This window comes from Trachinotus anak, unplaced genomic scaffold (assembly GCF_046630095.1).
Source record: "Trachinotus anak isolate AG129_WGS33_773 ecotype Australia unplaced genomic scaffold, CSIRO_AGI_Tana_v1 ptg000032l, whole genome shotgun sequence".
In the NCBI taxonomy this organism is placed as follows: Eukaryota; Metazoa; Chordata; class Actinopteri; order Carangiformes; family Carangidae; genus Trachinotus; species Trachinotus anak.
The window spans coordinates 26,817,388-26,840,952 of NW_027273883.1; the positions used below are offsets into that span (position 1 = coordinate 26,817,388).

The 23,565-nt window shown below is 43.7% G+C and overlaps 1 protein-coding gene across 1 annotated transcript in view; it reads left to right on the plus strand.

Moving 5' to 3' along the window:
* Window positions 1-23,565, plus strand: part of snrka (SNF related kinase a) — a 55,784-nt gene that overhangs the window by 16,438 nt on the left and 15,781 nt on the right. Inside the window, exon 3 of the mRNA XM_071469036.1 lies at window positions 10,655-10,796. Coding sequence (XP_071325137.1) covers window positions 10,655-10,796 — 142 coding nt within the window. The remainder of the gene's footprint in view (window positions 1-10,654; window positions 10,797-23,565) is intronic.

The following is a 23,565-nucleotide window of genomic DNA, read 5'->3' on the forward strand; positions in this document are numbered from 1 at the left end:
GTCACCCACTTATTGTCGATCAGCGCCTGCAGCAGTCTTTAGATGTCAACATGATCAGCTACTGTAGGTTAACATCATGACAAAGGCAGTAAAAAAATGCAAGAGTGAAAAGTGAATAAAACGTGTCAGAGGCTCTGAACAGGATGTGAAGAATGTGACTGAAACTCAGGTACAGCCAACCTGTTATGAAATGCCCCCAGGTTTCAAGGCTGCTGTCACTCTCTGACATTTAGAGGCAAAATGATTTATATCATTTTGGTACACGAAGTACTCTATGTTTTTAATGATCTCTGCTTCAAACTGTATTTATTTTATTATTATGTAATCATTTCAAACTGCTTTAAACTGTATCAACACTGTAAATCTTGGTTTAAAAAAAAAGTCTGCTCATCCCATTCAGACACTCCCTCCAGCTGTGAGGCCAGATAAGGGAGGACACTAAAACCAAGAAAATTAGTTTTTACCTAATTAAAATAGCAAAAATGGCAATTTCAACAAATAAAGTTGGGAGGTGGAACTAGACCAGACTAACACAAGTTTTCAATTACCTGAACAGAAAATCAGAACTTTAACAGAAGACAGTGTGGCGCAGAGGAGGAGGGAGGCTCCTGAGTGTCAGGGTGGATGGATCTTTTATCCTCTAGGTGGAGGACAGCTCCACCCGACCAGCAACCTGCAACATGAAAACAAAGAGCACACAACACAACACAACACAACACAACACAACACAACACAACACAACACAACACAACACAACACAACACAACACAACACAACACAACACAACACAACACAACACAACACAACACAACACAACACAACACACACTCACCCTGTTGGAGGCCCTGTGACCCACAGGTGGAGCATTTACGTGTGGTGGTGGGTGGTACAGGGTGTGACCAACATGCCTGCAGAGAATCATACAGTTTAGAGGAGGAGAGTGTAACTCGGGGGGTATTTTCTGGAGCTACAATTCAGAGAAGTCCCCTAAACGCCTCATGCAGGTTATCGGTAGACGTTAGCTAGGTGGCTGTGCACAAAGAAGCCTCCAGTCTCCACTCTTCAGCTCAGACAGGTAAAGAGAGTTGAATAACACTACCCTGATAGTCTGAAGTCCAGACTTCCTGCAGAGATGAGCTCGATCCTTCCTCCATCAGAGTTAGTGAAGAGCAGTTATGGCTCCAAACTGAAGACAGTCAGTCTCTGTCACTAACAGAGGCTTTGTGACTTCAGAATGAGATCCAGAGCTCCTCTCAGTCAGAGCAAGAAAATATTATTTTGACACACACGCCCTGTGAGTGTGGACTCCATCTGTGTTTGACCTGTTCACCTGGATGTTGGCTGTAAGGAGGAGCCCATCAGTCACTGCAGTACGTCTTGTTTCTGCTGCCACTTCCTGTGTGTGTGCGTGTGTGTGTGTTTGTTTCTGCTCAGATCAAACTGATCCGAAAAAAGTTGTGTCTCAGTTTAGTTTGTCTCACTCACCCACTCATGTACCCTCTTGCTCTTTCTTTAGGCTTGTTGGCTACTGTCTTACATAAGTATTGTTTAAACATACACTCCCTGAGCACTTTATTAGGAACACCAGTGCACCTGCTTATTCGTGTAATTATCCAATCAGCCAATTGTGTGGCAGCAGTGCAGTGTCAAATCCTGCAGGTACAGGTCAGGGGCTTCAGTTAATGTTCACACCAAACATCAGGATAAGGAGAAAAGTGACTCAGTCACTGTGACATGATGGTTGGTGTCAGACGCTGGTTTGAGTCTTTCTGAAACATTGATTTCCCTTTGACAAGAAGACACCTCTAACAGAACCACACTCAGGGTGGGTGGCCATCTGCCTCAACCTGCATTAGCACGGTTTCTGTGGAAACAGTCATCAAGGCTTCGGATGTTACGTTAAGGCTTTCGTCATACGGAAGTGGGCATTTCATCTGAACTGGGTTGGAAAAACTAGAGTTCAGATACTGCATTAAATACAGTATCAGATACCAGCCAGTACATGAGGCTATGCACCGACCTGATACTACAAACTTTATTAATTAACTTCATAGTTTCATACCTGGATAAAACAGCAGTTTTCCCACAAATCAATTCTTCTTTGCTGTTCTAAAACAATAGCTTAAAAAGGAAGTTGTGTTGTGCAGCCGCTGGCAACTACTGTTGTAGAGCAGCGAAGACGTTGTCAGCAATTTGGCAACATGTTACACTGAAAGTCTCTCTGAGTAAAGAGGCAATGTGTGAAGTGTGTAAGGCTTTCATTTTGAGGAGAGGCCCAAGTATAGGAAGTGTTATTTATTTTAAGATTTTTTTTATGATTAACAGCCAATTAGATTATAAAAGAAACATGCCATGTATCTGTTCATGCAATTGTGTATGTGTATGTGTGTATATATATATATATATATATATAAATAAAAGCAGACTTGTGTTGAGATGGAAAGAGCAGCGATGGAGCTTCAGTATGTTTGTGTAGGTTTGTATGTGACAGATCTTAAACAGATCCACAGCTGTCACAGTACCCTCCACACTCTGTCCTTCTGCCAGTGACAGTACCATTTATGTTGATGTAACGTGTGTGTGTGTGTGTGTGTGTGTGTGTGTGTGTGTGTGACAGTGTGAAGGGTTGAAGAGAACGTCTGAGTGTCTTTCAGGTTGACAGTGTGGTACCTGTTGGTGACAGCCTCTAGAGCTGCTGTCCATTCATGTGACTGCGGTGTCTGTGTTTGTGTCTTTCTGTATCCTTTGTAGTCTTAGGCCTGGGCCACACTTCTGCCTCACCTGTGTGTGACAGTTGTGGAAGCTCGAGGTTTTCATGTTGGCGCCCGTGTGAACAGGCTGGAGCGTCGTCTGAGGCACAGCCTGAGCCTCAGTGCTGCTGCTGGAGCCTATTTATTCATACGTGACGCGCAGCTCTCAGCAAAAATAGACAGTGAAAAGATCATATTGAGCTATTGACATCATACCGGCAACATTTTAGTTTCACGTCTGTGTCTGAATGTGACACAGACATGAAATAAATCAAACTGTTACTTTTTTAAACCATTAGGTGAAAGGCAGTATAGAGGTGTTAGGGTTGCACATCTCTCTGTGATAAACGATTTGATATGCATCTAGATACACAGGTTACAATTCGATTCAAAAATGATATCCTTTTATTACAGACCGATTCGATACGAATCGATTCCATACAGTGTAAGAACGATACGATTCGATTCTATGGTTAATATTTGTTGTAGATATTTTATATAATAAAGAAGCCAAGTCTATGAAAGTGACAGTACAATAGTTTATTTTTAAATATGTAAAAGACTGGCACTGGCAAAGAAAAAAACAGAACAACAAAATCACATGTCAATGTATTTATTTTTAGACATGGACCAAAAAAAAGTCTGGCTGAATCGTTGGATGGGAACTCCAGAGGTAAAAGTAGCACAGAATAGTAACAACAAACTTTGTTCGAGCTTCCCTTCCTTCTTATAAAACCCAAAAACGGTCCACACCTTGGATTTTTGTTTCCCCAATGCGTTGAAAATCTTTCTCGGTGCATTATCACCTTTAGTCAGGCAGCTGCTTTCGTTCTCCACCTCCTCCATTTTTCATGTCGTCCCTTGTTTATCACTCATGCTAATACCAGCTAGGCAGCTATGGCGTTTTGTTGGCATGCCGCCAACCGATTCAAAGTCTTGCGATACCCGATCCATGACTCTATAACCGATTCATCTAGGAATTCATTGATAATTCGTATCGATTGAGGAGGCTGCTACCGATGCAGCCGTATCTCTCACTTGTTGAACCGAATATCCGGTCGCATCGGTTTATTGTTCACAACCCTAAGAGGTGTTAAGGCCAAAATCTTTATTCACAGAATATGTAATTTTATATCAGGGTAACTATGGCTGCTTAATTAATCCAAATTGAAGTCACACTGTGACCACGTTCAACATCCAAATCACAGCAGCTGCAGTTGTTTTGATAAAGGTAAAAAGTGTCACAACGGACCACAGATGAAGCGTGGTGGTGCCGCAGAGACGCCTCGGACTGTAAATCATATTCTCCAGATGTGAAGGAACAACCAACAAAATCACACCAGCATTTTTATTTCATTTCAGTGAAAATAAAATAAAAAATAACCACTCCAACTGAAATCGTAAATACTGTAATATAATAATCACAGTATGATTTTGTTTTGCATATTGCTCAGCCCGAATGGTAACACTACTGATACAGTAGTTGTTTTGTAAATGAAATTAAGAAATAACCCAACCTTACTTTCCACACAATTAAAGGCTGAAAAGCTGCGCAGGTCTAAATAGAAATGTTTCATCAAAATTTATAGGTAATAGGTCCATGTCCAGATTGGACAGCATCTGGGTCCAGACTGTTGTCCTTCTTTCAGTGACCTTGGCACTAAGTGACAGGTACCATGTGGCGGTCAGTGTCGATATTGTGGCAAGCTGTCATAGGAAAATCAATGTGTGGGAAACACTGGATTCTATCACTTACTTCACTGCGTTTCTAACTCAGTACAAGGTTTCCCACAGACCAGGTAGCAATTTGTGGTGCTCCACTGACACCGTTGGGGGAATTGAGTGTCACAGTGTTGTGGCAGTTGGTGGAGTCAGTCATTGTATGCAGAGTGTCTGCAGACGGGTGTGTGTGCATATGCCCCAGTGATGCGCTGGTTGATTTTCCTGCGCACCGCTGGCATATGCGCACTTGTCTGTGCGTGTGTCTGTGTGTGTCCGAGAATGACAGAGAAAGAGCGCTATGCGGAGATGAAAGAACGGAACGATATTACGTTGAGAGCATAGACCAGAGGGAAAACAACAACAATGGGAAAAAAAAAACAAAACAAACCAGAACAAACCTCTGTCACACCAGTGAAATTAAAACTAACACCTGTCCCTTTACACTTTAGTCATTTGATGGTGGTCTAATCGCTCTGCAGGGTTAATGACTGCAGCGATAAGTTTTCTCCTCTCGCCCTGACAGAGGAAGCGAAAGAACGCTCGGAGGTATCCTCCAGGGTTTTCTCTAGTTTGTCCCTGCATGTGAACTGGTCAAACAAGAGCCAGCTTCTGTTGTGTTTGTGTAGAATCTGATGCGACACCACAACCTGCCCTGTCAGTGCAGTGGTCTCACTGAAATGAATGAAGAAGCCTTTGTCTGTGTTTTTTGATTCAGAGCTGTTACTGGTAAGAAACAGTTCCCTTCCCTAGTAGCAAACACACTTAGTGTAAAGAGTAAGCAAACTTGTATTTGCTGCTGTGCTGTGTTATTGGTGACAGTGACAGACCGAGACAGTACGACCACCCACAGACCAGGACTGAAACAAACCCCACAGCAACAGGAGCTTTGGCCTCGGTCCTTTTTAGGTACTTATTCTTTTGTTTCTTGCTGAGTTCCCCTCAGCCAGACTTTCCTGCACCTTGTGCCACTAAGATAAAACAGGCAGCTGAGAGTGGGCGATAAGACACATACTCATCCCTCTTAACAGTTCATAACATTTACATTCATACTTTATAATCAGGGAAAGCTGATTAACACTGTTAGAGCTTAGTGCTCAACACTGTTAGAAAACAGGAAGTAAATAAGTAAACAAGTAAAAACTAATGTACAGATTTAGATGTGCAGTAGAAAGTAATGTGAGGTAGAATCTCAGTGTGGACAAAAGTCCAACAACAACAAACAACAACAAGTCTCATGATCCATGTCTGTCACACAGTTTGCTGCATTAAACAGGCTCCTAAAGCAAATGTTTGGTTTTCAGCCTGTTTCTTGGTAAAACTAGACCGTTGATCTGAAGCACTTCAACCTCTCCAGTGACAGGTTGAAAACTTGTATTTCAGGCCAGGTTTTCCATTCCTTCGTACTGTGACAGCATCTGAGCAGGAAGGTTTTTGAAAATACAGATCTCACAAATGAGACTAAGTGATTTGAATTTAGTGCTGAAAAGCTTTGTCTGAAAGACACCAGATGAATTGGTTTTGCCATTTTGCCAGCTGTGGTGGAACATGCTGGCTGAATTAAGCATCACATCTGGAAGACAGATGAGGTGTGGGTGTGTCAGACAGTAGCTTGATTAACCTCTCTGGAAAACAGTTACTGTTGTGGAGGTTTTCCCCTTTAGCTACGGTATGTGTTTGTACGCCAACGACAGTCAGGCCCAGAGGCGTCATGTTTTCAGGTTATTGTCTGTCCCATTCTCATGAACATAATATCTCAGTAACACCTTGAGGGAACTTCTTCAAATTTGGCACGAACATTCACTTGGACTCAAGGATGAACTGATTAGAATTTGGTGGTCAAAGGCCACTGTGCCAGCAAACAAAACAAAACACTTTTTTGGCCATAACTCAAGAATTCATACACTAATTATGACACAATGTAACTCAAATCTCTAATAGGATAAGATTCTATATCTAAAAGGTCAAAGGTCAACTTCACTGTGCCATCATAATGTTCTGCAAAAACACACAAGTTAACACTGTAACTCAGGAACAGAAGGAGAGATTGTGACCAACCACCAGGTGGTGATTCTAGTTTCAGTGTAGCTTTGGAAGTTTCTTGCCGGAAAGTGTTACCTGCTGTTTTTCTCTGAGGATGCTCTGATCTGTGCATTTTCTGTCACCAAATTGAAAATCTGTAAATACCTCAATGTGCCTTTTTTATACGGGGTAACATAGGAGCAGGGACTGCTGTGGTGCTTCTTTGCTCTTCATCATTTTCTTCTGTTGATGTGTTTTGACTTTTGGTGCTGATATCTGTAAAGATCAATTTTATATCAATATTTTTCAATATCAAAATCAATGCAGAACAACCAGCAATATCATCTTTTGTCAAAACCTACCACTTAATATTACCCACAATGCAACTCCACCACCAACAGTTTGGTTGGAGAGTGAGGTGTGTTATACTAGTAGAGGCTAATCTAGCCTTGAGCCACTAGCCTGGAGTAGAGAGGGGAGGGCTTACAGAGGTCTGGTCAGCTCACTTCTTTCTTAAGTTATGTTTTTGGGTATTTTTACCTTTATTTGACAGGACAATGTAGAGAGACAGGAAATGTGGAGACAAAGAGGGGGAATGAGAAAAGATTTTGGCCAGCTGGGAATCAACCCGCCTGCTCAGAGCTTATCCACCACATTGTATACACTCTAACCATTCGACTATCAGGTCGCCCCAGCTCACCTCTTTCTAACGCCACACCCCAAAGTTCCAAGTTGTAGTTTTTAGCCTAAACATACGCTGACTCATGTGACATCACTTGAGGACAATCACCAGACTTCACAGAGCTCCTTCTGGAGACACTAAAGGTGCATATGTAGCAGTTCTCCAACACCTGGAAACACCTTGAACTGTTTGCTGTGCTGTAGATAATCAAACCATCGCACACAAATCCACAGCAGCGTAGTTGCTGTGTAGCCACACACATGCATCTAAACAATGTTGTGTGGTTACAGAGATGTTTATTACTTCAGTTGGTGCCAACCTGTTGGAAGGAGAACAACATCCAGGGCTAAGCAGGATTCAAGGGAAGAGAGTTCACACACTTTAGACTGTCCTTCAAACCTAAAGGACAGTCTAAAGCCTGTAGTGCAGAACATCCATGAAACACACTCAGCCTCCCTCAGTGTGAGAACAGAAGCTAACCTGATCCCATGTTTGTCAACACACTGAGGGAACCTAATTGGTACAATAAGCAGCAAGCTGAGCCGACCTTTCTCTACATGCATGTCTGTTAATAATTCAGCAGAGCACACCTCAGTGCAGAGCTGGGGGGGTTATCGAGAATATCAGAGATGTGGCAACACTGATCTCAGGAAGCACAAAGAACTTTTTCTCTAACAGAGGAGACTTCACTGGTGCTTTAATGTAGAGCTAAACATCATCTATCATCTTTCTCTCTGTGAACACGTTAACAGAGTAAGATGCTTCGTCCTGATGCATTCAGACTAAACCATCAGTTGGCTCTGTCGTCCCTGTAACACCCCATTTGTTGAGCTTTAGCAGTGGCTCAGTTTTGCTAATACCTTTCACTTTTGCCTTCTCTGGGAACAGATGCCATCTGCAGCACTTTATGCTCTAAACTGCTCTGTAGCCTGTGCTGTGGATACTCTGCTCTCATAGAGCAGACTGTAACTGCAGCTTCTTCTGTATGCATGCTGCATCCAGTGTTTATATTGTCCTCTGACTTTATTACTGCTGAGTGAACATGGGTAAATGGATTGGTATACAACAGGCCTCAGGGACACTCCTCTCCTGTGCTCAGACCATGGCTGGCTGTGATAGACAGCTGAGTGGTCAGACATATTCAGGTGTGCCCTGACACTGGATCTGATGGAGGGTATTAAAATCCAAACCAAAGAAACTACTCTTACCTCATTCTGGTGATCTTTTCCCTCCTAAAAACACCATGAAATTATTGAATAGAGCTATCATACATGTTGGATAGTTTTGAGTCAGTGTTGGTGATTGTGCGTCGTGGGGGTTGTGTTGTGTATTGTGAGTCTCATTGTGAGTATGAATGTTCTGGATGTGTTTGTATCTGTTGTTATGGAAATATTGTCTATAAATTCATGGGACCCCAGGAAGAGGAACTACTATTATAATGCTGTGGCTGCAGGATCTAAGTTATTAAATGAATGAATAAACAAATGAGCTCAGGTCCAGTTTATTCTGTTCCCTGTGTGTATGAACACTCAGCATGTCCAACCCATAATGCATCACTGTTAACAGACAGCTGACTCGAGGCCTAGCCTGGAACTAAAAGCATTTTATCATGTATCTATGAAAAAAAAAAATTAATGCATAAAAAGTAGTTTATACAGTTACACTTTTTTAGTATCTGGCATTTTTTCTTTTGCTTCATTCGTTCTGCCAACCCATTAAGCACCAGGGGCATCTGAGCATTTGAGCTTAATTAGAAAGTTACTTAAAAACTCCCATCATAGTAATTACCTCAGAGCTGCCAATATTTGACTGGAGCCGCTGTGATGTCTTTTTCCTGCAGCCTGAGTGGGTTGGCTCTGTGTCTGTGTGAGACAGGAGACTGAGGAGGAGACATCCACAGTCATTCACACATGTTTGTTCATGATTAGTTAGTGAGGAGATATATTTGTACTGTCTGTTTAGAAAGAAGTGAATGTGTTTAATGCCCTTGCTCAAATGTGTGTGTGTGTGTGTGTGTGTGTGTGTATGAGAGACAGAGACAGTTAAGGACACTTAACTGAAGTAGAGGCATGAAGGTGTTCACTGTCTCCATGCTGGAGGCTGTTTCTCACCCTCCTGTTAGTTCTGTTACCACTGTTCACACTGCTGGAGTGAGGTGTGTGTGTGTATGTGTGTGTATGTGTGTATATACATGTTCTTGGTTGCATAAAGCCTGTATGGCCCAGTGCTTTTGAATGCTGACAGTTTTCTTTCTCACGGTGCAGCTACCAGGAGCAGATACTCACACTTGAGCAAACACACACACAGATGAATCGACTTGACGCTCATTACACTGTCAGCACCCACGCTTTTGCATGATTGCACTGTGTATGAGAGCTTGTTTGGGGTTTTAATGAAACAGGCACATTAGGCACGCAGACAGTCGACCTGTGAGGAGACAGCTGTGAGAGCGCAGGAGTCGTCACAGTCACATGGGTTACAGGATCCCCTCACACTTCCCTCCATCCACGTTGTTGACCAGTTCCTCTGAGAACATCCCTCTTCCCTTTATTGTCTCCTTGTTGTGTATTTTCCATGCACTTGATGTCATAATGTTCATAAACTCTGTCTCATCCACTCTCTCTGTTTTTAGCTGCTGGTACAGCCTGGACAAGGGCTGTCAGTGTTGTGTTGATGGGAGGGGGTGATGTATTCAACAACACAGTACTCATAAAATAAAGTACTGATTGAGGTATTTTGGCTGCATTAGTTTAGGTCAGTGGTAACTTCAGTGTGTGAACTTGTTGCAGAGTGAGTTGAGAGGGGTCCGCTTGTTTAGCGGATGGTGTTTTGCTCTCAGATTCGCTGTGTTTGAAACAGCACAGCTCATGGCGATCTCCTTAGTGTCTTTACCGTGGATGCTAAATGAGCCCAGACTTCAGCTCTGTATACTGTAGGAGCTGCTCTAACATTACTAGTTAGCTTGGTTTGCTAATGCTAATGTTAGCGGTGATGGCACAAAATATGATATAAAAAAAAATGAATAGGGGCGACCCAATGGCTGAGTGGTCAGGGAGCATACCACATGGGCACAAATGCTCTGAGCAGGAGTCCTCAGTTCAGTTCGGACTCTTTCCTACATGTCATTCCCCTTCTCTCTCACCACTTCCTGTCTCTCTACACTTGTCCTAATCAAATCCAAACAATAAAGACATAAAATGGCCAAAAAAATGAATTGAAAAATGCCTCAGCAGTGAGCTGGTGTGTCTAATTTACAATAATGATGTGCATTAAGACGTTTCATATTGTGTTACATTATCTGATTGTGTCCATCTCAGAACAAGTGAAGCTATCAGTACCTTCATCAGTACCAGTCTTTGCACCCAGTTCAGTGTGTGATTTATTTATTTATTTTTTGTCATATTTACATGTAATTAGCTGTAATTGAAAATCAGTGCACATGGATTCAGACTGTGTTTCTCTGTGCCCCCCTCCTCCCCAGATATCTGGAGTCTGGGTGTGATCCTGTTCATGTTGGTGTGTGGCCAGCCGCCCTTCCAGGAAGCCAACGACAGCGAGACCCTCACCATGATCATGGACTGTAAATACACTGTACCGGCCCACGTCTCCAACGCCTGCAAAGAGTGAGTGGTGCATTCACACACGGGGATCACCGAACTCCTCCTGCTGATGAAAAAAACCTGAGCTCAGAGTTTGTAGAACCTGCTCTTGTGCTTTTTTGGTATCCACTGCATTGTACCAGCTCAACTCGACTCTACTCACTTTTTTTTCTCCATCGGGTGTAGGATAGTAGTTGGTACTTTTGTTTAGTTTTTTTGGTGTCACCTCCACTAAGGTGAAAACACTGACAGCTGATTGGTCAGAGAGATTCATCACTACTGTGTCATCATTGTGTGAGATGAGACGTTGCTCAAAGTAGCCTGTTGCATGTCTGTCAGTTACTGTTCTGCACTGTTACTACAACAACCTGCTGAACCAGGCTGTGGTCGCTGAGGAGGAGCAGGTGTTTCTCTGTTTGGTTTCCCTCCAATATCCTCCACTGTTCATGGGAGTGTCACTGCGAAGATAACGTCACGATAGCTTTGTGTCTCATCGCCATAGTAACTGTGACCACAGTAACCCGTCGCCACATTAACGGGGTAGGATCTGCAGTAGAAAGAGACGTACCTTTACCAAGAGCGAGTAGAGTGGAGTTGAGTTGAGTTGGGACCATGCGGGGAGAAATGAAATTAATATCTCCAGTGTTTGGCAGCCAGGGCTGTACTCATGACTGTTCCCTGTGAGTGTTACCTGGATCCCAGTTTTCTCCCTCTGTGTGGTTTGGAGAGTAGGCAATTGCACTAAGCTGACCTGTAGTCAGGGTCATTGACCTGTGACCATGATGCAGATCACAGTTGTACAGGTGCCACAGGGTCACCTTGTCTGTGAAACATGTTTTTGTAACTAGGGCTGAATAATTACTAGAAATATTATCAAAATCACAATATGTCAAATGGCAGGAGCTGTTAAATGTGTCCCAACAGACCATAAATGAAGCATCGTGTTGCTGCAGAGACATATTCAAAGTCATATTCTCCAGATGTAAAGGAACTCTCAACAAAAATCACATCGTCATCATTTATATATATATATATATATAATATTTTTTTAGTGAAAATAAAATGAAGAAGTGACACAATATCATTCCACCCTAATTTTAACCCAGTCACTTATTAAAACAGTTATTTCACCTTGAAGTAAATCTCAACTATCATATTATCCAGGTACAATGAGTGACAGCTCATTATTCTCATCAGAATCAGCAGCAGTTCATCATTTACATGCAACTGCACTGAGCTCTGTGAATGCATGAAACCCTGACTCAGTCAATGTTCAGTGATCCAGACAAAAAAAATCTACATGTTGTTCTGTTTTAGACAATGTAGAATTATATACTTTATATATAGCACTTATGCTACCATTAGTAATCTTCTGTTAATCATCGTTTAACTTTTCTTTTAACTTTTCATTCATATTTGTTATTCACAACAACACAATCTGCCTCCTCTTTAAACAAGGAGAGGAAAAAACATTGGCAGAAAAATATGTCATAATACAAAATACCTGTTTTTGTTTTGTAGTTGTTTCGTATTGTTGCCTTTTTTAAATTAAAAAAAATAAAATAAACAACACAACACCAAAATACATCTGAAATTCAACACACAGTTGCTAAATGTAATTTATTAACAGCTAACTTTCAGTGCCACGATATTATTTCACCTGAGGTGCTCAGATTTTTCCCACAACATGAGAACGTCCTGGTAACCTTCAGTCAGGTAGAAAATGAAGTCCCAAAAAACATCCTGTGAAGCTTGAACCAGCTCGAATGCCAGACTCATACAGTGTCAGAACATTTGTTGTGTGCATGTTGTGAGCTGCACCCTCTCTGAACATGCTAGTAGAGTGTTGTGGTGCTCTGGTGAAGTGGGACGCTCGGGAACAGCAGCAGCAGCAGTCTCTGTGATTTATTTCAGACCCTGCAGAAGCTGGCACAGACTAAACCCCTTCAAGCAGTTTGAGCCCAGCTGCAGAGCAGTTACAGTCCAACTGCACACAGCAGTACATGCTCCACTCTCTACTTGAGTTAGGCAAATAAATTAGCAGCTGCATAATTAACCATGTGTATTAGTAGATCACAAGCTTAATTTTGTACAAATTAATTCTCCCAAGATACACTGGGGGAGTTTTTGAAGCAGAATTGATACATCATTTTCCCAACGTCTGTGGCCAAACTCGACCCAATTTGTTGTTCATGTTTTCTTCTTCAGGTTCTGTTGACTACATATACATCATAAATTATGTTCTTATTATGTCTCCACCGACCAGCACTGTGATGAAGGTGTTATGTTTTCAGGTTGTCCATCCGTCGCTTTGTCTGTCTCATCCTCATAAATGTGATATCTCGTGAACACCTTAGACTTTGATGGTCAAAGGTCACTGTGACCTCACAAAACATGTTTTGACTATAACTCAAATGCAGTTAGGCCCAGAAATATTTGGACAGTGACACAAGTTTTGTTATTTTAGCTGTTTACAAAAACATATTCAGGATACAATTAGATAATCAATATGGGCTTAAAGTGCAGACTCTCAGCTGTAATTTGAGAGTATTCACATCCAAATTGGAGCAAGGGTTTAGGAATTACAGCTCTTTAATACGTAGCCACCTCTTTTTCAAGGGACCAAAAGTAATTGGACAATTGACTCAGAAGGCTGCAAAAAAAAATAACAAGGCTGCATGGACTCTTCCCTCATTAACCTGTCATCAATTAACCAGTTAAAAGGTCTGGAGTTGATTCCAGGTGTGGTGTTTGCATTTGGAAGCTGTTGCTGTGAACACACAACATGCAGTCAAAGGAGCTCTCAATGGAGGTGAAACAGACCATCCTGAGGCCGAAAAAAAGAAGAAATCCATCAGAGAGATAGCAGAAATGTTAGGAGTGGCCAAATCAACAGTTTGGTACATTCTGAGAAAAAAAGAGTGCACTGGTGAGCTTGGGAACTCAAAAAGGCCTGGACGGCCACCGAAGACAACAGTGGTGGATGATCGCAGAATCCTTTCCATGGTGAAGAAAAAACCCTTCACAACATCCACTCAAGTGAAGAACACTCTCCAGGAAGTAGGTGTATCAGTATCTAAGTCTACCATAAAGAGAAGACTTCATGAGAGTAAATACAAAGGATTCACCACAAGGTGCAAACCATTAATCAGCCTCAAAAATAGAAAGGCCAGAATTGACTTTGCCAAAAAACACCTGAAGAAGCCAGCCCAGTTCTGGAACAGCATTCTTTGGATAGATGAGACTAAGATCAACCTGTACCAGAATGATGGGAAGAAGAAAGTTTGGAGAAGAATTGGAACAGCTCATGATCCAAAGCACACCACATCTTCTGTAAAACATGGTGGAGGCAGTGTGATGGCATGGGCATGCATGGCTTCCAATGGCACTGGGTCACTTGTGTTTATTGATGATGTGACAAAAGACAGAAGCAGCCAGATTAATTCTGAAGTGTATAGGAATATACTTTCTGCTCAGATTCAGCCAAATGCAGCAAAGTTGATTGGACGGCGCTTCACAGTACAGATGGACAATGATCCAAAACATATTGCAAAAGCAACCCAGGAGTTTTTAAAGCAAAGAAGTGGAATATTCTGCAATGGCCGAGTCAATCACCAGATCTCAAGCCAATCAAGCATGCATTTCACTTGCTCAAGACAAAACTTAAGGCAGAAAGACCCACAAACAAGCAACAACTGAAGACAGCTGCAGTAAAGGCCTGGCAAAGCATCACAAAGGAGGAAACCCAGTGTTTGGTGATGTCCATGGGTTCCAGACTTCAGGCAGTCAATGCCTGCAAAGGATTCTCAACAAAATATTGAAAAGTAACATTTTTCAGGGTTATGTTTATTTGTCCAATTACTTTTGAGCCCCTGAAATGAGGAGCGTTTGTATAAAAATAGCTACAATTCCTACATGTTTAATCATATATTTTTGTTCAACCCCTTGAATTAAACCTTAAAGTCTGCACTTCAATTCTGTTGTAGTTGTTTCATTTCAAATCCAATGTGGTGGCATGCTGAGCCCAAATCATGGAAGATTGTGCCACTGTCCAAATATTTCTGGGCCTAACTGTATCTATAAGGATAAAATGAAGTGATGACATTTTATATCCAAGTGGTCAAAGATCAACTTCACTGTGACAAAAACACCTCTTGGCATTATTCAACGCTGCAGCTCAGGAACAGGAGAGACTGTGACAATATTACCTGCAACTTCACTGGTTGGTGAAGGCAAGTAACCATGAGGCAGTAATTCTAATTTTAACAACTCCTGCTGATGAAGATCAGGTGTTTCACCTGGTTAACGTCCACATGATGTTTTTATATAATAAAGACAGATGACGAGTGAAATAATCAGTCAACACCATGACTGAATGTTTCCACCTTGAACTGCAGTGAACCAATGACAGTCTAGAACCTAAGGAACCAATCCTGTCAACCTGTGGGAATGGGGGGCGGGGCTAAATACACCTGAAACCTTACCAGAACAGAGAGCCAGAGTTAGCATTAGCACAACCATTAACACTGTGTCAGCCACTGCCACTTACAAGCTAACAGCAACATAATCAGAATCAGTTTTATTGCCAAGTATGTTTTCACATACAAGGATTTTTTTTCTGGTGATTGGTGCAATTGAGGATCAGGGGGATCGGCAACAGTGGGGCTCTCTAGCCTTGTTGATAAGGCTGATAGCAGATGGGAAGAAGCTATTTTTGTGGCGAGAGGTTTTGGTCCTGAAGGACCGCAGCCTCCTGCCAGAGGGGAGTCTCACAAAAAGTTTGTGTCCAGGGTGGGAGGAGTCAGCTACAATCTTCCTTGCACGCCTCAGAGTCCTTGAGGCGTACAGGTCCTGGAGGGATGGAAGATTGCAGCCAATCACCTTCTCCGCAGAGTGGATGATACGCTGCAGTCTGTTATTGTCCCTCTCCGTGGCAGCAGCGTACCAGATGGTGATGGAGGAGGTGAGGAGGGATTCAATGATGGAGGTGTAGAAGTTCACCATCATAGTCCTTGGCAGGTTGAACTTCTTCTCAACTGCCTCAGGAAATACATCCTCTGCTGAGCTTTTTTGATGAGGGAGCTGATGTTTAGCTCCCATTTGAGATCCTCTGTGATTGTTGTTCCCAAGAAGCGGAGATGCTCCACGGTAGCCACGGGGGAGTCGCACAGGGTGATGGGGGTGGGTGGGGCTGGGCTCTTCCTGAAGTCCACTATCATTTCCACTGTCTTCAGAGCGTTTAGCTCTAGGTTGTTCTGCCTGCACCAGGTCACCAGACGGTCAGTTTCCCACCTGTAGGCAGACTCATCGCCATCAGAGATGAGTCCAATGAGAGTGGTGTCGTCTGCAAACTTCAGGAGCTTGACAGACTGATGGCTGGAGGTGCAGGTGTTGGTGTACAGGGAGAAGAGCAGAGGAGAAAGAACGCAGCCTTGCGGGGATCCAGTGCTGATGGTCTGGGAGTCGGACACGTGCTTTCCTAGCTTCACGTGCTGCCTCCTGTCAGACAGGAAGTCGGTGATCCACCTGCAGGTGGAGTCAGGCACTCTCAGCTGGGAGAGCTTGTCCTGCAGCAGAGCCAGGATGATGGTGTTGAAGGCAGAGCTGAAGTCCACAAACAGGATCCTGGCATAGGTCCCTGAGGAGTCCAGGTGCTGGAGGATGAAGTGGAGAGCCATGTTGACGGCGTCATCTACAGACCTGTTGGCTCTGTAGGCGAACTGCAGGGGGTCCAGGAGTGGGTCAGTGATGGATTTGAGGTGGGACAGGACAAGGCGCTCAAATGATTTCATGACCACAGAGGTCAGGGCAATGGGTCTGTAGTCATTTAGACCTGTGGGCCTTGGTTTTCTGGGGACAGGGATGATGGTGGAGGATTTGAAGCAGGCTGGCACATGGCAGGTCTCCAGAGAGGTGTTGAAGATGTCCGTGAACACCGGAGACAGCTGATCAGCACAGCGCTTCAGGGATGATGGAGAGACAGAGTCAGGACCGGCTGCTTTGCGGGGGTTCTGCTTCTTAAAAAGCCTGTTGACATCTCTCTCCAGGATAGAGAGAGATGTTCCTTTGGTAGGGGATGAGGAGGGGGGTTCTGATGTGGCTCTGATGTGGAGGTTGGTGTCAGGCTTGTCCCATTGTCTTTCAAAGCGGCAGTAGAACTCATTCAGATCATTGGCCAGACGGAAGTCGTTAATGGAGTGGGGGGGTTTAGGTTTGTAGTTTGTGATCTTTCTGAGCCCTTTCCAGACAGAAGCAGAGTCATTGGCTGAGAACTGGAGCTGAAGTTTCTCAGAGTCAGTCGTTTAGCTTCTCTCACCGCCTTGCTAAACCTGTCCCTGTCCCCACTCCTGAAAGCTTCCTCCTTTTGCCTCCTGAGCTGACTGAGCTTAGCTGTGAACCAGGGTTTGTCATTGTTATAACTCACCCTGGTGCATGATGGGATACAGCATTCCTCACAGAAGCTGATGTATGACATCACAGCCTCTGTGAACTCATCCAGACTGTTGGAAGCAGTCCTGAACACTTCCCAGTTAGTGCAGTCCAAACATGCCCGCAGATCCTCTATGGCTCCACTGCTTCGATGTCCTCACAACAGGTTTACACAGTTTTAGTTTCTGCCTGTATGTGGGAATCAGGTGGACCATCACATGGTCAGAGTGGCCCAGTGCAGCCCGGGGGACGGCGTGATAAGCACCACTGATTGTGGTGTAACAGTGGTCCAGAGTGTTCCCCTCTCTGGTCGGGCAATTAACAAACTGTCTGTATTTGGGCAGTTCGTGGCTGAGGTCACCTTTGTTAAAGTCACCAAGGACAATAACTAAGGAGTCCGGGTTGGTCCGCTCCACACACAGTATATGCTCTGGCCTGTGGTGGGATGTAAACACCGACCAGGATGAATGAGGTGAACTCACGGGGGGAGTAGAAGGGCCTGCAGTTTATGATGAAAGTCTCCAGGTCAGGAGGACAGTGCTGCAGGATCACTGTCACGTCTCTGCACCAGCCACTGTTTGCATAAAAACAGATTCCTCCACCTTTCGTTTGGCCGGACAGCTCTGTGTCGCGATCCGCTCTGAAGAGCTGGAAGCCGGCCAGCTCCAGCGCAGAGTCCGGAATCGATCCACACAGCCACGTCTCCGTGAAGCACAGGACGGCAGATGAAGAAAAGTCTCTGTTCTTCTGCACCAGTAGCTGAAGTTCATCCAGCTTGTTGGGCAGTGAACGCACCTTGGAGAGAAAGATACCTGGGAGAGGTGTGCGGAGTGCGCGCCGGCGGAGACGCGCAAGCGCACCGGCACGTTTCCCTCTCCTCCGGCGTTTCACTGCGAGAGTAACGGTCAGTGCACCTCTGACCAAAATGTCTAATAATTCCACAGGTGAGTCGAGAAAGGTGGAAAAAATCCTCTGGAGTTGTTTCTGATGTTAATGAACTCTTCTCTGGTGAAAGAGCTCCGGAAACCAATGTAGAAACTGAATTTACAAAGAAAATAAGGCAAAAAAGTGCGCACCGAAACACCGAGGCAGCCATCCGCGGCAAATAAAAGATGCTAGAACTGTTCTGATCCGTCTGCTAGTCTCTGATTCTGGTCTCAACAGACTCCTCATCTGAGTCTGGGTCTGACTGAGGCTCAAACATGAGGCTGAGTCTCTCTGATGTTTCCTCCTCTAACATCTTCATACTCTCTGCTCTTTCACCTGGACACCTAGAGCCAGCAGGTGGTGGGCGGGGCCAAGGCCTGATCCAGGTTTCTCAATCAGGAAGTCACAGTAGATGAGCTTCAGACCCACTGTGGGAAAACCATGTTAAACTAAACATGAATCATGGCAGAGGATTTTTAAATGTCTGGTGGAACTTTTAATACTTTTCTGCATATTACAGCATTTAATTTGTAGTTTTGACAACACCCCATGAAGACCTGTTGTTATCAAACTGTTGTTTAAAAGTAGATTAGACAAACTGTAGGAGGTGAAAACCAGAATTTTTCATTCAGTCTAACACACATATGTCTTTGAATTGACATATTAACGAGTGGGTTTCATGGGCTTGAGCAATGTCATCAGTTTATTTTTAGAGACAGGAAATAAACGCTTATCTCCTGAGTCGAAGAAGAGATGTGAAAAGATTGAAGTGCTAAGCTGCAGCAGCTGTGAGCAGTCTGATGGGGTGAGTTCAGAGCAGAAGAGCTGTTCGTCACATGCACGGTCGCAAGCTTATATTTTACCACGTCAGTCACTGCTGAATTATCCAGCTATATCACAGCTCTGAGTTTCCCACTGCACTGCTCCATCTAATATATATGGTGGCAGGAAGTGACAGAAGTGTCCGGTGTCAGTTTATAACATAGGAATATGGATCAACTGGACGCCTTCTCTAATTATTTTAATTAATTAACTTCAAAGAGGAGGGGTTAATTCAATGAGTCAGTGAACAATGAGGGAAGAGTGTGGACTCGTGGGATCGTGGCTGATCGTCTGTAAGATCCTCGGTCATTCCACTCTTACACCAATGAGATAATGTTATCCTAAGCCTTGGCTGAGTTTGTGCTCAGTCATAGTGTAAATGTCATATCACAGGTATAACATCACCATCTGCCTCCTTCATTCACTTGGTTTGTTTACATGCTGCTACTGCTGACACGCTAATGTTGCTAACGTTGGTCAGTGGTGTTTACCATAATGAAATAGCCTCCTGAGAGCGTCAGCTTAGTTGGTGCTGCTGTTATTAATTCATCGTTAATAAAGACATCATTGATTTTACCTTTGAGTGTGATGAGCAGTGGAGATTTCATCAGTCCAGTCTCTGCTTAACAGCTTACAACCATAAATGTCTATGTTTAAGGGCGTCATTGACCACGGTATTCTTGATCTTTTTTTAGATTCCTATTCTGACATCCAACACACACGCTTATTCCAGGGATCTGGACGTCACTTATTTTGGCTGTTTTTCTGAGACTACAATACGTTAACAACTGCAGTATTTCTCATCATACTTTTAAAAGTTACAAGCTGATTTGTACTGACACACCTCACAAAGATTCACAGTGCAGGTACCAAAAACTTCAACCAATCCTTGAACACATGTTCACTAAACCAGGATGAATTCAGAGAGGAGGAGAACAAACTCCAAATGCTTAGCAAAGGAATATTCAGAACCTATTTTACTTTGGTTTAGGTGGAAAGAGTTGAAACAAGCTGGCGTACTTCTCTGAGTAAAGTGGATGTGTCAGTGAGAATCTAGACTGTTCAGTAATTCAATTCTGTGTGGAGCTGCTGACACAAGTGAGAGGAAATGTTTAGAAATAGTTTAAATGTTAATATCTTGTCGAATGAAGAGAGAGGAGGAACACATGTTGTTTCTGCTGTGTCTGCTCTCTGTGACCTGGGGCTCATTAGGAAAACAGGTCTTCTGGACAAAGGTTGTGGCTGTGAGAGGGAGAAAGTCGACAGACTCCTGGAGAACAGGAGTCATAACAGATGCTCAGTATGTCTCAGAGGGAGATGAGGAGCATGGCTCAAAACAGAAGTGATGAAAACCTGTCATGGTTTTATAACAGTCCACCCTCCCACCCCCACCCCCCATCTTCTCTCTGATCAATTATTGGTGACACAGCAGGAAGAACCAGCAGCTCCAAGGCTGGTGATGCAATATTAGAAAAATCTTTCTCCCTCACTGTTACATTATGAAGCAGCAGTTTCTGACGTAAACATAGAGACTTAGCAGTGAGAAAAAACAAAAGCAGTTGGCTGAACGAGTCTGGATGAGAAATGTTGGGGGAGACGCATCAACACAGTTTGTCTTCTCTTTACCGAGAACTTTACTGTAAACAGTAGCATGCTAGCTAACGTTAGCCTCAATCTGACATAATCAGAATTGCAATCATCCTCATTCAAAATCCTAAACAACAAATGTGTTTGATATTTATCAGGGCGAGCCCGATGAGTCTGCGAGCAGTTCAGGAGGTTTATGACTGGATCTGTAAGGTGATCACATTACAGATAATCTAGTCCAAACATCAGTACTGTCCAAGGCCCAGGACCAGATTTCTCCTACGACTGTCAGGAGGGTGAATCAGGGTTAAACTGGGCTGAAACTCCTGTAGCCTGAAACCTACAACACAGGATGAGTTGTAGAGTTTTTCTGATGTCTAAGCAGATTTAGACAACAGAGATAACGAAATCCTCAGGACACTAAAAACATGTGTCATGCGTGTGTTTAGATTTGACTAATTTATGGCTCCAACAAAAAATAACAAACGTTTTGCAGCTGTATGTTTCCAAACGGGGAAGGAAACCCTGTCTCTGCATCTTATTCAGACCACAGTCTGTTTTAATAAGTGCTTGTGACATCTCACACGAGGCTTTAACTCCCCACTGAACACAACCACAGGAGAAAATACTGAGATACATATCATGTATCACCATTCAGTCTAAAAATACAGATGTTACAGAGCAGGAGCAGACAGTGATCAGGGTGGGGGTGTGTCAGGAACACCAACCTGATTAATGTGACTATTAATATATGAGAACCACCGTTGTAGAGTGAAGTGGACTCCGCCGTCTGTGTGATTTACCTCACAGTCACTCATGTCTCTTTTATCTTATTCACAGTTTTATTACAGTCTGAAAAATACAGTTTCACTGTTAACTGACGCAGAGTGACCAAGTCATTCATCTCCTCTCCACCTGTATGACATCCTCACATCTCACATGAAATGATGCAGAGGTTTCCCAGTATTTAGTGAGGGTGTAAGAGTTGTCAGGTGGAGCTGGAGGAGCTGTGGAGGCGGAGGTGAGCTGCTGGGCCAATCGGCCGGGTGGTTTGTCTGTGACCTTTGTTCATATTATACAGAAGAAATGGAGAGAGAAGAGTCAGGGATGAGGGGGGAGGGGGGACCTGGTTCTGGACTCTAGTTTACTGGGGTCAAGGTTTGATGTGAGTCTCCACCTGTGTTGGTTTTTGATGCTGTTTGAGGTCCACAGTCCTGTTGTCACTGCATCAGCAGTCTTCCATATTCTTCTCTCTGTGTGTTCATTCCCCAGCGTGGGTGTGTGTGTGTACGCGTGCGTGCGTGCGTCTGCTCTCTATTCCCTGTTGACTCATCGAAATGCATTTGCACGTCTCATTTAATTAATTATTCACCAGCTCCTTCTCTCAGTCTTGCTGCCTCCCTCTGAGTTTAGTTAGTTTTTTGTCAGTGTAGAAATTAAAATCAACAATTACTTGAAGTAATATGTTTGTTTTACGCCCCCCCCCCCCCGCTACTGTAACCCCTGTCAACACAGAGACAAACAATCGCACCGTGGCTCCTGTTTTTCTCTGTGACGTGGTGATGGTGACGGTGTTGGCTGTTTTTGGGCCAATCACAACCAAGCAGAACACCATGTTCCTCTGTTTCCTTTCCTTACTGTACAACCCACGTGGACTGCGCACGCACACGCACGCACGCACACACACACACACACAGCCTCCTTTTGTCTAATTACTCCACACACATCACGCACACTGAGAGGCGTCAGAACTGGGATGCAGTCAGTTGATTTCCTGTTGATTCCATTGTTTGGATCAGGACTGAGAACATCAGAACTATTTTGATGCTAATTCTTCTCTCAAAATTCCTTTCACACGCTAATACGTTCTCCAGCTCGTGGGTCGGTGGGATCTCACACACACAAGGACACACACCATCCTCTGAGAATGTGTGGACTGGCTATTAGACACCAGTGAGAGTGTGTGTAACCTGTAGTGGAGAATCCGAGCAGACGTCCTTGTGTGGCTTCAGGTTCTATACAGACTCTGACTCTATAGGTCCCAGAGGAGAGAGAGGGATGAGGCAAGACATCCATTTGTAGCAGGGGCGAGCTGTGGTTATAGTACCGCATACACTGAGAGTTCAAGAGCTTCCTTTGCTGCTTGTTGTGTAACAGTGGTGGGTTGTCTGTTGCTTTGAAGATTCAGTGTGCGTGCTTGTGTGTGTGTGTGTATGTGTGCAAAGTGTTTTTTGTGTGTAATAAGAACGGTTCAGCCAATTATAGAACAGCTATATGACAGCATAACAGCACATCACCTGACTGTTTACGTCTCATATCAGTTACACTCAGATACTAATGAGCACATGTTCAATAAATAATACGTACAGGCCTCCGAGGTGAACAGGTGCTGGAGCCAGTCGCTGCTAATGGAAAGTCGTTTGACAATTAATGATGAAAAAGTCAAACAGCTGTTTCTGAAAATATAAAACTCAGTAAACACACAGAGCTCTCTGACAGTGGGTCAGTGGGGCTGCTACTGTTAAGTGTTTTTAAATGCATCATTTGGGGCGACACAGTAGCCAAAGGGTTAGGGTGAATACGACATGAGTCCTGGTACGACTCCCTACCAGCCGAACTCTTTGCTGCGTGTCATTCCTTTGCTCTATGTCTCCACATTTCCTGTCCATCATCACTGTCCTGTCAAATAAAGTTGTAAAAATACCCAAAAAATAAGTTAAAAAAACAAAAAAAACCACACATTGTCTTTGCTACATTTTCTCCTGATGTAAATACTACTCTGGACTTTTCTAGTGTCTCAAACAGAGACTTTCAGAAACGTGCTGGATCCATTTTAATCTAAAACTCCAGGGTTGTGTTGTAGTCTGGACGGACACAAACAGAGACCTTTGGAAACCATGACGTAGACACCCACAGTGGCTCCCGATTGGCTCTTATCAGCCTGGACTACCTGTGGTGAAACAACATGGATCATGAATTAAAGTGTTACTGACCTTGTTGTCTTTGCATACACGTTCTGCCTCTGCCT